This window comes from Drosophila subpulchrella, unplaced genomic scaffold (assembly GCF_014743375.2).
Source record: "Drosophila subpulchrella strain 33 F10 #4 breed RU33 unplaced genomic scaffold, RU_Dsub_v1.1 Primary Assembly Seq88, whole genome shotgun sequence".
NCBI classification, from domain to species: Eukaryota; Metazoa; Arthropoda; class Insecta; order Diptera; family Drosophilidae; genus Drosophila; species Drosophila subpulchrella.
The window spans coordinates 269,332-287,041 of NW_023665722.1; the positions used below are offsets into that span (position 1 = coordinate 269,332).

Genomic DNA, 17,710 nt, shown 5'->3' on the forward strand with positions numbered 1-17,710 from the left:
TTCCGCCTGAAAGACGCTACAGTGGTCCAGGAGCCTGAATGACTTCCTGATCTCTAATTGTTCGGAGTATACACCTCCGCCAACGTGTCCTTCTAATTTGGAGCAATCCGTATAGAAACAGATTGCGTCCGTCGTGCCCGGTCGGCCCTGTTCCCATTCCTCTCTATCAGGAATCAGGGCCTCAAAGGGTGTGTGACTATATTCAATGGATTTGCATAGATCCGTGATCTTTGGAATCGATTTATCATGCTGGAGAATTTCAGCATGGCCATAAAATTGGGCTTTACACAGCTCTGTGTCCCTCAGTCGAATAGCTGCCGATTTGGCCCTTTCCATGCCTGTTAAGTCCAGGCTAGGGAGGTTCAAGATCGCATTCAGGGCTTCATTCGGGGTGGTTCGAAGGGCTCCACTAATACACAAAGCTGCCATTCGCTGTACTTTGTTCAGAGGAGTCAGTATGCATTGTTTGTGCAAGGCGGTCCACCACAGAGCCACTCCGTACAGTAGGATTGGCTTGACTACCGCTGTGTATATCCAGTTGACTATTCTTGGGGACATGCCCCATCTTAGCCCAATTGCTTTTTTACAGGAGTAAAGTGCAATGGTTGCTTTTTTGGTTCTCTTTTGGTTGTTTAAGCCCCATTTGAGGCGTTTATCTAGTACTAACCCCAAGTACCTGGCGTGATCGCGTAAAGAGAGATTACAATTGTTTAGAATGGATGGGTTAAGTTGTGGAATTTTGTACCTGTTTGTAAACCGTTTTCGAGGGATTTACCCCGAGTCCGTTCGCTATCGTCCATTCCGATAATACTTGGAGTTTAGCGGTCATAAGATCGCAAAGTGATTGTGGATATTTTCCATTAAAGATGATGGCGACGTCGTCTGCGTATGCCACGACCTTACAACCTCCTCCTTCCAGAATCCGCAGTAGTTTATTTACCGCGATATTCCACAAGAGGGGTGATAGTACACCTCCTTGCGGGGTGCCTCTGTTCACTAGTCTAGTCTGGGTTGAGGTCCCTAGTGTGGCTGTGACCATTCTGCTTATCAGCAATTTATTGATTAGCCTCACCATTGGCGGCTCAACCACTAGTTCTGTGAGAGATTCTGTTATAGCAGTGGGGAGCACGTTATTGAAGGCTCCCTCTACATCCAGGAAGGCGATCAGTGTGTATTCCTTGATGCTGAGTGATTTCTCGATGCTGCTTACCACCAAGTGTAGCGCCGATTCGGTTGACTTACCTTTGGAGTAAGCGTGCTGTGCTTCTGATATTTGTGTCGGGTCTACGGTGGCCCTTATGTGTAGGCTTATCATTCTTTCAAAGCTCTTAAGCAGTAATAATGTTAGGCTTATTGGCCTAAAATCCTTTGCTGTGGTGTGAGTGGCCTTCCCTGCCTTGGGAATGAAAACCACCTTTGTTTCTTGCCATGCTGTTGGTAGTTCTCCTACCGCCAGGATGGATTGGAAGATTTTTTTTAACCAGTTTCTGGCTATTTGTCTTGCTTGTTGGATGTGAGCCGGTGTTACCCCGTCCGGTCCCGGCGATTTGTATGGTTTGAAACTGTGAATGGACCATTTCATGTTGCGGTCTGATAGGAGTGGATCTAATTCGATTCTCTCTCCTGCTCCTCTTTCAGGAGGATGACATGCTTGTTGGCTCCCCGGGAAGTGAGCGTCTAGGAGCAGGTCCAAGGACTCTTTACTGGAGTCTGACCATGATCCATTTGCTTTTTGAAGATAGCCCAAAGGCGCGGCTGTCTTAGAGAGTATTTTTCTGAGCCTTGCGGCACCAGTTGTTTTTTCTATGTCAGAGCAGAAGGTCTGCCATGCCGTTCGTTTTGCTTTTCTAATGGCCTTTTTGTAAGAGGCTAGTTCATACTTGTAGTTCAGCCAATTAGTGTCCTCATTTCCCGCCTTTGCTCTGTTAAACAGGCATCTGCAGTTGGTTCTGAGGATTGATAGTTTTTGGGTCCACCAGGGGGGTTTTTTCCTTCCCCTTGGTTTCTCTGTGGGGCATGCCACTTTGAAGGCAGTGTTGCATGCCTCTGTGAATTTGTATACTGTTTCGTCCAGCTCCTGTGGGTTTGTGATGGTTTCTGACGGTTCCATGGGGAGGATATTTGTCAGAACTTCTTTGTACCTGTGACAGTCGGCTCGTCTGGGGTTAGCGAAGCTGACCGGCAAGGGCGAATCAAGGGACAATACAGTTTCTATGAATCTATAATCCGAAAAGGAGTGCTCGTCAGAGACTGCCCAGTTTTTGACTGCGCTTACGAGTGAATCTGATACCAAAGTTAGATCTATGATCGTTTGGCAAGCTTTAGTTATGAATGTAGGGACAGTGCCCCTATTGCAAAAGAATAGGTTCGAATTTAGAATAAAATGAAAAAGAGACTCACCTCTGTCGTTGTTGTTTGGGCAACCCCACTGGGTGTGATGAGCGTTGGCGTCACAGCCTATTACCAAACCTATCTTGAGCTTTTCGCATTCCTCTGCCAGTCCTCTGACCAGCGCATCTGGGGGGTTTTCCTTTTCAAAGGCCAAGTAGGCCGATAGAACCCTTATAGAGCCACTTTGCAGCTCGGCTTACTGCGGTGTTGTCTCCGTTGCTGTAATTGCGAAGTAGAAATATACTAAGATGCCTTTTGGCTGATATGCAGGTTCGAATTTTACCTTTTTTGTGGTCAAGCATAAGCTTGTCCAGCAACCTTGCCTCTTACTACCCAAGGTTCCTGTACAAGGACTAGGTCGGGTCCGCCTTCGGTCAGGCGAAGCAGAAGTGCAGCGGACGCTGCTTTACTATGGTGAAGGTTTATTTGTAGAAGTCTTAGTGACATCTACAGCTTCAACCTCCACCACAGTGACGTCGGCCTCCTCTGTGTCGCTGAGGTCTACGTCTTCGATGGCCGGTCCGAGCGCTCGCATCTCTCTGCTTAGCGACGAATCGGTAGAGTAGCCGTCCTCCGGCCCACCAGGTGCCTCCAACTCCTCAGCAAGCACCTGCTCGGCTGGGTTGCCGGCAGAGCTGCTAGCGGCGTTGGAGTCGCCCTTATACACCTTGATGTGTATCGCACTGAACCCGAAGATCAGAACTCCTCGAGCAGTCTCGATCGGAGCAACTGACTCCTTGTTCAGGACCAACACCGCCTGGTTGACGTCCCCTTCATGCTCCTCCACCTTGACGACTTTCCAGTCCTTCGTGGGGAGGTGCGGGTTGCATTCTTGCAACATGAAGAGGATGTCCTCCGGCGCCTTGATCGCTGCTGGAAGCCAGATCCTGGCTCGGGGTCTACTGGGGACATCGCACCAGTCAAGCGCAACGATGTTCGCCCCTTCGAATACCTCGCCGAGCTTGCTCGTCGCCTGTTTATACATGTCAGCCGACCGCTGACTGTCGCAGACCACCACCTTGACGCTGCCCGGGTACCAGCCCGCGTCCATGCAGCATGGCGAGGTGCCTGGCTTCTCCCGTACCATGCGCAGGCAAATGAGGGAAAGGTGGGACTCCACTGCCTTCCACTTGTGCCTGGGGATCCTGCCCTCCGGATTTCCCCTGTCAATCAGGCCGAGTAGTACACGGTTCTTCGTTATTTCGGCGAAAGAAACCGATGGCTGGATCTTAGATCTCTTCGCCGATGGCCCGGGTAGTTCGAGGGATCGCTGCCTTTTCGCCTGAGTCCCTTCTTGAGTGGGCTTATCCTGCCCGTAGTTAGGAAGCACCTTCCTTGCCCACTCTACCTTTTTTAGCCATTCAGGCGAAGGTGTGGCAACGGTGCTCCTAAGGTGTGAGCGCGGAGCCTGCGTATGTATATTTGTTAGGTCCAGCGGGTGGCCCGAGCGCCTTGGCAGTGCTTACCGCTGCTTTCGGCGCAGATGCGCACGTGGCGGAGGCCTTTGCGGCTGGCTTTCTGCCACCCATCATCCCCTTTCTGGACCGTGCTGTCATGGATGGTGGAACCAGTGTTCAGCTTATCCATGGGTTTTTTGAGAGTACCCGTCTCTGTGTTTTGTGTTGTGTTATTGGTTTTCTTAATATGTTCCATAATTTGGTCCCACGAGTTGCGGATAAGGGGAAAAGTCCGCCCGGGCAGAGATCAGCGATGCCCGGGTAAGGCGATAGTTAGAACAGGGGGCGTTATGTCCCTGAGCACACCGTTTGAGAGTGGGCTAGTTTTTGATCCGGGCCCCCAGCCAGGCTGACTCTTGGCACGGTCCGTGTTACACCGTAGTTCGGCCAGGAGTGATATGTGGTTTGGGAGGGGAGATGGGTAGGTGTTGTGTTGGGAGTGGGTTTGTGTAAAGCAACTATTTAGATGCGGCTGAACAACTCGCATCGTCGGTATTGCTTCGTTGCAAAATACCCGTTGGCTGTCCGGGACTGTTTATTTACTGAGATTTCCGTCCACGATTCCGTGTTTGACTTATCCCCCAGCTTATTCACAGTTGGCCTCGAGTGAGGTCGTCCGCTATCCGCAACCTGCGACCCGCTCGGTTGCCCCAGCTAGGCGACTTTGGAACCATCTCACAAGTTCCTCAGCCGAGAGCGGGACCCCTAACCTTACTCCTAATATTTATGACCGCTTGATAGTGGCGGGAGCTGCCATTATATCGTCTGAATATGTGGTTAGCGGCTACAGCTGCTTGTCGCCAAGATACTTACGATTCTTGCGTTCCCGCAAATTCGGGCAGACATTTAACGGCATCTAGAGGCTCGTTGCATTGTATGTCTTGTCTTATTTCTATGGTCACATATGTTTTTATCTGAGGGGTCTGGGCTGGAGCTGACGCAGTGCTTACTGCCGCTACTCGCCCGGCCAATTCCTCAATTTGCAGCCTAAGCGCTTGCTCTCTGATCTGGCTTTGGGCGATCTGTTCCGCAAGGGCATTATTAATGGCGGCGGCCTGTATGACGGTTCGGAGCTGATCGGGCATGTCCGTCTGTCCGTATGAACGCTGAGATCTCGGAAACTATAAGAGCTACAATACTGGGATTAGGCATGCAGATTTCTGAGATTCCTGCGCAGCGCAAGTTTGTTTCAGTAGACTGCCACGCCCACTCTAACGCCAACAAACCTCCCAAAACTGTGGCTCCTACAGTTTTGATGCTGGAATAAAAATTTTAACTGAAATGTATTGTTCTCATCAATACCTATTGATTAACCCAAAAAAAAGTTTGCCACGCCCACTTTAACGCCCACAAACCGCCCACAAACTGCAAAAAATCGTAAGTATGAACGTGGATATCTCGGAAACTATCAAAGATAGAGAACCGGGATCTCAGATTTAGATTCCGTAGCTTTGTACGCAGCGCAATTTTGTCACGCGAATATGCCACGCCCACTTTAACGCCCACAAATCGCCCAAACCTGTGGAGCCCACAATTTTCTTGCTAGATAACAAATTTTAGCTGAAATTTATTGGTCTCGTCAATACCTATCGATTGATCTAAAAAAAAATTTGCCACGCCTACCCTAACGCCCACAATGCTTAAATCTGTCTTCCGCCGGTAGGTGGCGCATTTAAATCTCGCTTTGCTGCTTGCATATCTACATTTCCCTTTGGTCCCTTAAGCTGAGTAACGGGTATCTGATAGTCGAGGTACTCGACTATAGCGTTCTCCCTTGTTGATACCGGGGTTATTGGGTAAATTTTCTCTACCGGACACAATAAAAAACAAGGGAGAACGCTATAGTCGAGTACCTCGACTATCAGATACCCGTTACTCAGCTTAAGCGACCAAAGGGAAATGGAGATATGCAAGCAGCAAAGCGAGATTTAAATGCGCCACCTACCGGCGGAAGACAGATTTAAGCGTTGTGTGCGTTAGGGTAGGCGTGACAAATTCATTGTTCAATAGAATAAGTTAGCCGCGCACTTTGCTCTCTCTGAGCGCCGGCAGTGCTTTTCTCTTTGCCGCTAAGTTCGGCCGGCAACTATTTACATACACACACATACACGCGTAAAAACATTTCGCACTGTCTGGCTCTGACGTCATAGCTTTTTTTCTTGGGAGGTTTGTGGGCGTTAGAGTGGGCGTAGAAAAATTTTTTTTGGGTCAGTCGATAGGTATGGACAAGACTAATACATTTCAGTTAAAATTTTCTATCTAACATCAAAACTGTAGGAGCCACAGTTTTGGGCGGTTTGTGGGCGTTAGAGTGGGCGTGGCACTCTACTGAAACAAACTTGCGCTGCGTAAGTAGCTCAGGAATCTGCTCGCCAAATCTCAATAGCCTAGCTCTCATAGTTTCCGAGATCTCAGCGTTCATCCGGACAGACGGACAGACGGACAGACGGACATGGCTAGATCGACTCGGCTAGTGATCCTGATCAAGAATATATATACTTTATGGGGTCGGAAACGCTTCCTTCTGCCTGTTACATACTTTCCGACGAATCTAGTATACCCTTTTACTCTACGAGTAACGGGTATAACAAGGAAGAACGGTCTAGTCGATTACCTCTACTACGTGGATGTAGTATGTATTGGTCTCGTCAATACCTATCGATTGATCCAAAAATAAATTTGCCACGCCCACTCTAACGCCCATTACGCTTAAGATTGTCTACCGTCGGTAGGTGGCGCATTTCAATCTCGCTTTTCTGCTTGCATATCTCCATTTCCCTTTGGTCCCTTTAGCTGAGTAACGGGTATCTGATAGTCGAGGTACTCGACTAGAGCGTTCTTCCTTGTTTTTTCTTTAAAAACTTACAATTTTATTTTTTGGCTAGCGCACTGCTACCCAAGTGGTAGTGGACCTTAGTATATTGGAAGCTTTCGTGTGGCCCTCGAAAAGACTACTATGTTTGTCACGAATTTATCTATTGTAGATATTTCTGAATAATTAAAATATTATCGTTGCAGAAGTTAATAATGACGGAGGGAGGTGAAATCTTTAATCTTTGGGCACAGCCTCCAGTCGATCTGTATATTAAGATATACCTGTTTAACATAACTAACGCTGAGGCCTTTCTAGCTGGTCGGGAGCAGCTTAAAGTCGAACAAGTTGGTCCCTATGTATACAAGTAAGTTGAATATTCACTTGAATTAGAAATTGCAGTGATTAATTATATGATTCAGGGAGATTATGACCCACGAGAACGTCACCTTCAATACAAATAACACTATGTCCAGCACTCCCAGTCATCCGTTGGTTTGGCAAGAGCAAATGTCAGGCGGTTATCATGAGGACGATGAGGTTGTAATGCTGAATATTGCCATGTTGGTGAGTACTTTTAAGTAACTATTATTCAAAGTTAAAAATAATGTATATATCTTCAGAACACACAGATTGGCTTTGTATATAACGTTTTTTTGTTAAAAAGTAGTTTTTGCCAACTTGGGGTCATGTCGGCTTGGACTTCAAGAAGTCTTAGTTTCGGCATTATGCCAGCATACAAGGAGCGAATGTACTTAACTATACAAGGCACAGTGAATATGCCTGTTTAATATATTAGCTAACGACAATCATCAGCAGTGAAATCGCTGTCTTAATTACCGATCGAAGTTGAGTATTATGAAAGCTGCTGATATTTCACCCGAGTCGAGACAGACTTGTTTAAGTCTAAGCCGATATGACCTCGAGTGGGATAAAGCTTCTCTCTATTTCAAAATAACATTTCTCTAAAGTGAACCAAAGTGAAGTAAATAAATTACTTAAAGTAGGATCAATAGGGTCACACCTGTAAAATTATGCTAAATATTTCAGGGAAAAGAAAATTTGTTAGAACCAAAAATGCAGTTTCATAAAAATGGAAGAAGATGCCATTGTAAGGAGCAACAAAACACATTTAAACTTTTCCTTAATTTAAACTATTTTACTTTGTAATTTGCTGGTTTTTATACCTTCCCAATAATATATTGGGGTGTTAGCCAGCTCGTGGTAGTTTTTTTTAATAAAGGTGTGGTGTTTTCATTTCTATAATATTTCGGGTGCTCGTCGGAAACCTTTTTAATGTGCTTATTCCACGTCATTGTTCGGCTCATTCATTAGAGCATTCACTAGAGTCTTAGAAATGGACGAATATATATGATATTTACATGGATTTTTGTATAAAAAGGCAAGGCCACTTTATAATTTTAACTTTAAGCTTTAAGCTTCATCCTGGAAAAGCGCCGGGCTTTGATGGCATTGATAGCAGAATCGCCAAGGCCTTGTCTAAAAAGGGAATCTTGTTCCTTGTTCTCTTGTTTAACTCAATGCTACGTATCCACCACTTTCCCTCTTAATGGAAGTGTGCTGTGATAACGATGATACCAAAACCAGGAAAACCGGAGAACCTTGTCCAGTCTTACCGACCGATAAGCTTGCTACCCACATTCTCTAAAATATTCGAAAGAATATTTCTTAGCAGAATCATGGGAGTAAGAAGCGTGCAGGATGCCATTCCCGACCATCAGTTTGGTTTTAGGCATCATCATGGAACCCCAGAGCAAGCACATCGAGTTGTCCAGCACATTTTAGATGCTTTTGAAAACAAGCAATACAGCTCTGCAATTTTTCTCGATGTTAAGGAAGCTTTCGACCGCATGTGGCACGATGGCTTACTTTATAAGTTGAAGTCCCTACTCCCGACTAGCCATTTCCTCCTACTAAAATCATACCTGCTTGACCGAAGTTTCATGGTCGAGGTGAGAGGGGAAAGGTCAACAATTAGAATCGTTCGAGCTGGCGTTCCTCAGGGAAGCGTTCTGGGCCCTGTTTTGTACACTCTTTTCACTTCAGATCTGCCGTGTCCTAACAAGCCGGGCACGATTCTGGCTACAAACGCTGACGACACGGCCTTTATTGCGAATGCCTCTTGCCCAATCGAAGCGTCAAGGATTACCCAGGAATTCCGCGACTCTTACGGGAAGTGGACAAATAGGTGGAACATATCCATAAATGGAAGAAAGTCGCAACACTGCAATTTCACCTTGAGAGGAAAGATCCTTCCCAGAGTAGAGCTTCTGGATATCACCATACCACAATCACCCCATGCGCAATATTTGGGTTTGATCCTGGACAAGCGGCTCACCTGGAAGCAGCACACTACCAAAATAGCAGCTTCATGTAGAGCTAAGCTGAGAAAACTGAACTGGTTGCTTAAGCCCACGAGCAAGCTCAGCCTTGGCAACAAAGTTTTGCTGTTCAAAGCAATTGTGGTGCCCTCAATGACGAATTGCATCCAACTGTGGGGCATGGCTTCAGACTCGAACGTCATGAAAGTCCAAAGGGTCCAAAACCGTGCGCTGCGCATGATTGCAGACGCGCCGTGGTACATCAAATGACCTTCATGTTCCCTCAGTCAGGGAGCGGATAAACCGGCACTCTAGTCGGTACAATGATCGCCTCACTGCACACGAAAACAGCAGCTTCCTTGGCCCACACAAGGACTAGAAGAAGATTAAAGCGAAGGCACCCCGGTGATCTCTGGACAAGAGGACGTCAGGTCTCTCGAGTCCTAAAGCAATAAAATTGTTTTTGTTTAATTATTGTAAATATTGTTAATCACCTTTTCTGTTATGTATCCACGTTATTATTTATCTTCATACACAACGTTTTATAGCCATTAGGTTGGCTGATCAACGTTAAATAAATGAATTTGTTATACTAAAAAAAAAAAACTTTAAGCTTTATGACTTAAATAACCTTAACTAACCGATTTTAATGTTAAAAAATTTTAAAATAAACTTCTTTATAGGGATTGAATAGTTGGCAATTAATATTGTGTTCTGTCGTAACATTTTTAGACTTCAAAATATTTTGGGACTGTACAATGCTTGTATATGCATGGTAGGCAATAAATCCGCTTCCCCCGCATCACACCTTCCCCCACATAAATTGCCTACGTGCTTGGCTACGGTTGCTAGCACAGTAACCTCACTAGTCACTGCAACCGCAACAACAACATCATATGAAACTGTATCAGCCGTGCTCACGATACCATCGATGGGTTAAGTTGTCAAATCGATGACTTTCACAAGTTCGACGGTGCAGACTGGAATGGACCGCTACAGTCAAATAAAGCGGAAACTAAGCCCACAGTCGGGTACGGTGGAGAACACAAGTAGAGAGAATTGATTTGCAATTCTGGGAGGCCAGTCCAATGTTCTGCCCGATGCAGTCACAGAATCGGAGAAGAGAAAGCCAATGCCGCCTCCAATTTGTATACGAGAGAAAACTTCTAACTCCCTCGTGAATTCAATATTGGAATTTTTTGGGAATGGTAACTTCCACGTTATTCCCTTGACAAAAGCCAATATTAATGAGACTAAAGTCCAAGTCAAACACGAAGACAAGTTCAGAATTCTGACTAAATACTTAGATGACAACAAAAAGACAACTACATTTATCAGTTTTAAAGCAGCAAAGGCCAACAATCAGTAACAAAGGGATTTGAAGCAGACGTACAACCAACAGAAGTAGCACTTGCACTTAGGGAGAACGGATTTAAAGTAAAAGCTGTCACCGACATAATTAATAGAAATCGATGCCCTCAACCCTTATTCAAGGTGGAACTGGTACTAGCGCTTTGAAGAGGAATAAATTGCATCCCATCTACTCCAGTACCTCCAGTACTTTCATTCAAATTAAACAGAGAGGACGCCAGCAACCAAGTGTGAAAACTGTGGAGGTAACCACACGGCAAACTATACAGGTTGTCCGGTTTACAAGGAGCTGAAAAGTCGGATCCAACACAAAAAGTCTACATCTCGGTTCCAGACAGCACCATTGATACCATCGAAAGATGCCCCTGATGCTTCTTTTCAAATGCAGGGAGATCTTCATTGGGTACTTCAAACGTTTCCAGGAACATAAGCTTTGCGAGCGTTCCAAAATCAAGCCTTGCCGACACTACCTTCAATGATGAAATATCTCCTGCAGCCTCCTACGACTCTATTGAGCAGACAGGTACGAAAATGGAAGAATTGATACGTTACCTGAAATAAAGTATGCAAGAGTTCATGAAATTAATGGAGACAACCATGCAAGGCCTGATGAGAAATCAAGATTTTTTGATTCAGTTGCTCCAAAACACCCTGCAATTGTCATGTTAGCTTTCTTTTATACTGTGTTAGATTTTAAGACACATCAGGCAATCGGTTATGCGAGAGGCAATCGTCGTTTAAGCTAACGTCGCGAAAGCATTGGACTGACGAGATATTATATCGCGGAGGTAGTCGATAATCTGAACGCAACCAGGAATTACAAAGTTGCCGAAGTTTGTATACCCTTGCAGTTATAATTATTAAACTTAATTCAAAATTCTGAAAAATACAAAAAATGATACTCCGAATAGTAAGATAATATGTCAAAAAACACCGAAGCTATAATTTGATTCATATTATTTTCCCACCAATTTTTCGATCGTTCTTATGGCAGCAATATGATTTAGTCGTCCGATTTTGATAAAATTAAATTCGAAATTCAGAACTTTTTTAAAAATGTTATTTCCAAGCGTAGGAGTATATATGTTAAAGATCACCAAAGAAATAATTTTAAAAAAAATTTTTCCGACTGCTCCTACGGCACCAGATGGCTTCGTTTTATGTAACATTTCGTGCATGTGGCGTGGGCTTCTAGTATAAGATGATGGGAGAATCTTCAGACGTCCAATATTCTGAACATCACCATCTGAATGAATAGCATCACGCAAGTGTATATAGTCCTCAGATCGTAGCTTTGCCTGATTGAATCGGATGAACGCTAAACGTTCGGTTTCGACTTTGACATACATGTCGTCTGCGAATTGGTGGAATAGCCGATGACAATTAAGAGTGACATTCTCCTCATATGTACGAATCATCATACGATACGCATAGTAATTCATTGCTCTTAGATTTTTATACCCGTTACTCGTAGAGTAAAAGGGTATACTAGATTCGTCGGAAAGTATGTAACAGGCAGAAGGAAGCGTTTCCGACCCCATAAAGTATATATATTCTGGATCAGGATCACTAGCCGAGTCGATCTAGCCATATCCGTCTGTCCGTCTGACCGTCTGTCCGTATGAACGCTGAGATCTCGGAAACTATAAGAGCTACAATACTTGGATTAGGCATGCAGATTCCTGAGACTCCTGCGCAGCGCAAGTTTGTTTCAGCAGAGTGCCACGCCCACTCTAACGCCCATAAACCTCCCACAAACTTCAAAAAATCGTTAGATAATTGGGATCTCAGATTTAGATTACGTAGCCTTGTACGCACTCTAACGCCCACAAACCGCCCAAGCCTGTGGGGCCCACAATTTTCATGCTTGATAAAACATTTTAACTGAAATGTATTAGTCTTGTCAATACCTATCGATTGATCCAAAAAAAATATTGCCACGCCTACTCTAACGCCCATAACGCTTAAGTCTGTCTACCGCCGGTAGGTGGCGCACTTCAATTTTGCTTTGCTGCTTGCATATCTCTATTTCCCTTTGGTCCCTTTAGCTGAGTAACGGGTATCTGATAGTCGAGGTACTCGACTATAGCGTTCTTCCTTGTTATTCCTTGATACGCCTGAAAATGCAAAATTAAATGATATGTTAATGGAAACCAATAATAGCAATAATTATTGTACCTGTAATTGGATCGACCATCTTTAACGTGATGTCGTATCCGTCTTGCCCTTGCTAATAAATGATTGGTCTCGTTTACACGATGCATGATTTTGCTTCTTCGCTAAACGACAATTTCTTGCGATTTAGTTGGATCGCAAACAATAATTGCAGCAACATCGTTAACGGTGGGTGAATTGAATCTTCGCACATGTTCACCTGTTGGGGTACAATCCGCTCTTATGAAAAATTTGTGCGTATCCGATGTAATTCGTTCCAATGCAGTTTTGAACATATTGACCACAGCATTATTAGCGTGAAAAATGATTGCAATTGTTCAATAATTCGTCTCTTAAACTGTTGTGTTCCCTGTATATTGCACCGCACATTCAGCTGATGCACCATCGACGAAATGAAATATTTTTGCAGAAATTAATGCGGTTCATCTTGTGTTGGCACAATCGAACCATGCAAATGATTGTGTTGGTGTGAGTGATTGGTTATGTGTGTTGTATCTTTTACCTTGCAAGTCGGCATGAAGCCGCCTTTTCCGCTTGCGTAACACAATCCAGCCGTTTCTCTTTTGAACTTTAACGCATTGCAGTATCGGCATACAGTCGTCATTGGTCCAATATCTACATTTTCTTCATCACTGTAGTTCTTATTTTCATCAAATATGCCATGTGCAAACACAAATCGAGGAATTGTTTTATGCCTATACTGGAAGGGCAGAAATTGAGGAGATATATATTTCTGCAAAGTCAAATCTGTCAACGTTAACAAATAAAACCCATCAAAACAGTGTAACAGATGCGAGTTTTCTCAACGCCACGTCCGTGCCATCTCACCATAATTGACTGCCTAACATTAAATTACCAACGATTGATGGCAAATATGCTGACTTCAAGCGATTTTTGACTTCCTTTACAAACTTAATTCATTGTGATGAGTTAATAGCGCCAATAGATAAATTCAATTATTTACTCAATTGTTTTTCTGGTCCAGCTCTCGAGGTTGTACAAGCGTTTCAGGTATCTGAGGAAAACTATCCACTAGCTTTGGCTCGATTTAAAGATCGCTATGATAATCATGTTTTGATTTTTCGTGACTATATTTCGAACCCATTCAACTTGCCATGCATGAGTCAGGCAGAGCCTACATCGCTGCAGAAATTAGTTGATATCACATCAGCCATTCGAGGCTCTGTGCTATCGTTAAGCTCCGCTCAGCAAATCATGGACGCAATTCCGATTAATTTGGTTTTATCAAAAATTGATCCAGAATCTAGACTGAGTTACGACGAGAGGCAAACGTTCAATAAATTACGAGATTGGGGTAGTTGCTGCAAAACTGTAACTCTTCGTTGTCAATTTTTAGAAAGTCGTCAAAAAGAATTTTCGAACGGACAATCATACCAAGATGTCAAAACAGAGATCAAATGCAGCTTTATTATCGAAAACTTTTGTAACCTCTCAAGCTACTTGCACCTTTTGCGATTCATCCGCTCATTTTATTTCCAATTGTCAATCATTTTCATCGCTGAGCCTAGATCAATGACGGGAAATCGCCAAGACTAATGCATTATGCTACAACTGCTTACGTAGAAGTCATTCAATAAAGAATGGTCAATCAAAATCGAGGTGCCAGATTTGTCATGGAACACACCATTCACTTCTGCATAACTTTAGTAAGCCTCAACGGGCCATGGTATCGACAAGCGACTGTCAAAATTCAAGCACAGATCTAAGCCCTAATACACACAGAGCCCGAGCAGGCATGAATTATGTTGACTCGTGCACCCAAAAGAGGCATATTACCAACCGCGATTGTGTTTATCAAAAGCAAATGCGGCGACTACCATCCAGTTCGCTCCTTTTTGGATTCCTGTTCCGAAGTAAATTGTATAACCGAAGAAACTGCAAAACGCCTGCAGTTAGATAGTTCTCACGTAACACAGGCCATTAGCGGTATTGCAGACGCGAGCCGGCAGATTCAATTCAGTGTTTTCACTAGGATTAATATCACGCATATCTACATAGTTTCGAATGGTCATCAAGCTTTGCGGTTCTGAACACAATTTGTATTGCTCACTTTCAAGAATTCATAGACATTTCTCAATGCAAACTTCCCAAAGGAGTAGATCTTGCTGATTCTCATTTTCATGAGCCGAAAAAGATCTACATTCTCATTAATACCGAATGCTTCTTTAATGCTATCCGAGTCGGTAAGTGCTTAATTGGGTATTGCATGCCCAGCTTGATCAAAACGAAATTCGGATTGGTGGCAATTCCAGCTGCGCTGAGGAGGTTAACAATTACTAATGCATTTTTGTTCATGACCAGCCTTCTCTCGAAAACTTGGTGCAACGATTTTGGGAAATCGAAGAATACAAAGTTTCTCCACCCAAATTAACTGTAGAAGATTCCCTGTGTGAAGAGCATTTTGTAAAAAATGTCCCAGTCAATAACAAGGGTCGTATACAGGTGCGACTTCCATTCTAAGGTTCTACCGCTAGTCTTGGACAATCGTATGAAATTGCTCAAGCCCGATTTTCTATGCTTGAAAAACGCTGTGAACGAGACCCTTTACTGAGAATGGCATACGTAGAATTTATAAACGAGTATATTTCGCAAGGACACATGTCGCCCATTGGGAACGTAGATAGAAGCATGCCTCATTTTTATATTCCCCATCACTGTGTTATAAAGTCACAGAGCCTCACAACTAAGTGAGGCGTGTCGTCTTTGACGCATCACCTAAAACTACGTCAGGCACATCGTTGAATGATATTCTTCTTGTAGGACCAACTATTTAACAAGATTTAGTCACAACAATTTTGTCATTGCGGCTTAATAGCAATGTTCTATCAGGAGATATCACAAAAATGGATAGGCAATTTATTGTAGATGAAAGGGACAGAAGGTTTCAACTCATAATGTCGAGATCGGGCCCTAAGGATATTCTACAGACCTATGCCTTAAATACCTTGACATACGGCTTATCTTCTACTCCGTTTTTGGCTATTCGCAGCTTACGTTATATGTCCGATCTATTTCAAACACAATTCTCAATCAGTGCAGACACGATACGTTCCGATCTGTACGTTCATGACTTGCTAACTGGAGCCAATATGGAGGAACTTGAAATAAAGAAGACGCAGATTCCTGCCTTACTAGCGATAGCCGTTCTTACAATAACAAAATTTAATAGCAACTCTTTAAAATTGGTTGATGAGTCAGAGACTGAAATACCGATGCATTTTGAAGAGCAAGAACTCACTAAAACGTTAGGCTTAGCTTGGAAACCTAGGCCCGATAAATTCATTTTCCGCTTTGAATTCCTACCTGACTTAAGAGCCACAAGACGATCAATTCTTTCTACAATAGCTAAGGTATTTGATTCACTTGGATTGATTAGCCCTATTGTTATTCGGTGTAAAATGTTTTTCAGAATCTTGTGCTAAAACGGCAAAACAGAAATTCTGTATCGAGCACGTTTTAGATTTGAATGAGTTGAACACCTATCTGCACCTCTCCTCAATACCTGGGTCAAATTCACGGCTTCGCAGATGCTTCTGAAAGGGCATATGGCTGCTGCATCTATATCCGTGTGAAAATTGAAGGGAATGTATCGGTAAACCTATTGATCGCAAAGCCCAGTGTGTCACCAATAAAGGTGCAAACTCTACCTAGGCTGGAACTATGTGCAGCGGTGTTGTTAAATAGAACATTTCGAAAATTTGAACATTAATTAACACCATTTACTAATGGTATTTACTTTTGGAGCGATTCCAAAGTTGTTTTGCAATGGATGGGGATGCATGCATCACAATTGAATTTTTTTGTTGCAAATCAAGTATCGGAGTTGCAACAACATTCCAGCAACGTCGAATGGAGACACATACCCTTGGCTCATAGCGCGACCGATATCGTTTCTCGTGGATGCACTACAAAGGACTTAATGCACAATATGTGGTTAAAGGGTCCTTCATTTTTACAGCATAAACCAGAGACATGGCCAGTACTGCCAACACTGACAGAAGTGAGGAAGACAGCAATGGTCATATGCCATAACAAGGAACCAAAAAATTTATTAAGGAAGTCATTGAAGGATCGTCATCATTCATTCGTTCTCTGCGCCTACACTGACAGAAGTGAGGAAAACAGCAATGGTCATAGCCATAACAAGGAACAAAATACAAAAATTAAGAAAGTCCTTGAAGGATCGTCATCATACATTTGTTCTCTGCGCATCATCTCCTACGTGTATCGAAAGTTCAGTGGTTTAGTAACCAATCATAAGGTGAAGGTAGACGATGTGGTCCATTTTTCGGCATAGTAGTTGCACACATTTAACAATCGGATTACAGCGATGAAATCTCTTTTTTAGGTAAAAAAAAGGTTTTAAAATCGAGTTTTCAGGAGCTATCACCTTTTATGCATGAAATTAAGTGAAGGTACCCTTTGACGTGATAAATCAGGCAATTCTTCCGAAAAATCACCGTTTCACTCGACTATACATGAAATTCCTCCACCGCTTCAATCTTTACACAGGACCTAAGGTTCTAATATCGCTAGTACGCCAGAAGTTGTGGATCATATGCACTCTTTGCTTTCGCTATAAGCTACGGCTGATGCAGCAAATAATGGAAAATATTCCTGGTGATCGCCTTCGTGGCCAGCGTCCATTTCTTGTAACGGGTGTCGATTTTTGTGGCCCGTTTAGGACCTCATACAGATTGTTATGCTGCTGTGTTTGTGTGTTTTGCATCGATGGCATTGCACTTAGAAGCAGTATCTGATTGATCTACCAATACATTTCTTGCATGTATCCAAAGGATTATTGCACCGCGCGGGGTTCCTCAGCGTATCTACTGCGACAACGCTACGAACTTTACGGGAGCTGCTGCAAAAATGGAGGAATTTAAAAGGAAACAAGGAAGAACGATATAGTCGAGTACCCGTTACTCCCGTTATGCAATCAGCAAAGCGAGATTGAAATGCGCCCCCTACCGGCGGTAGACAGATTTAAGCGTTATGGGCGTTAGAGTGGGCGTGGCAACATTTGATCAATCGATAGGTATTAACGTGACCAATACATTTCAGTTAAAATTTTGTATCTAGCATGAAAATTGTGGGCGCCACAGGTTAGGGCGGCTTGTGGGCGTTAGAGTGGGCGTGGC

General features: G+C 43.7%; 1 protein-coding gene across 1 annotated transcript in view; it reads left to right on the forward strand.

Moving 5' to 3' along the window:
- Positions 1–17,710, forward strand: part of LOC119562720 (scavenger receptor class B member 1) — a 226,980-nt gene that overhangs the window by 18,028 nt on the left and 191,242 nt on the right. The window contains exons 2-3 of the mRNA XM_037875926.1: positions 6,867–7,027; positions 7,083–7,227. Coding sequence (XP_037731854.1) covers positions 6,867–7,027; positions 7,083–7,227 — 306 coding nt within the window. The remainder of the gene's footprint in view (positions 1–6,866; positions 7,028–7,082; positions 7,228–17,710) is intronic.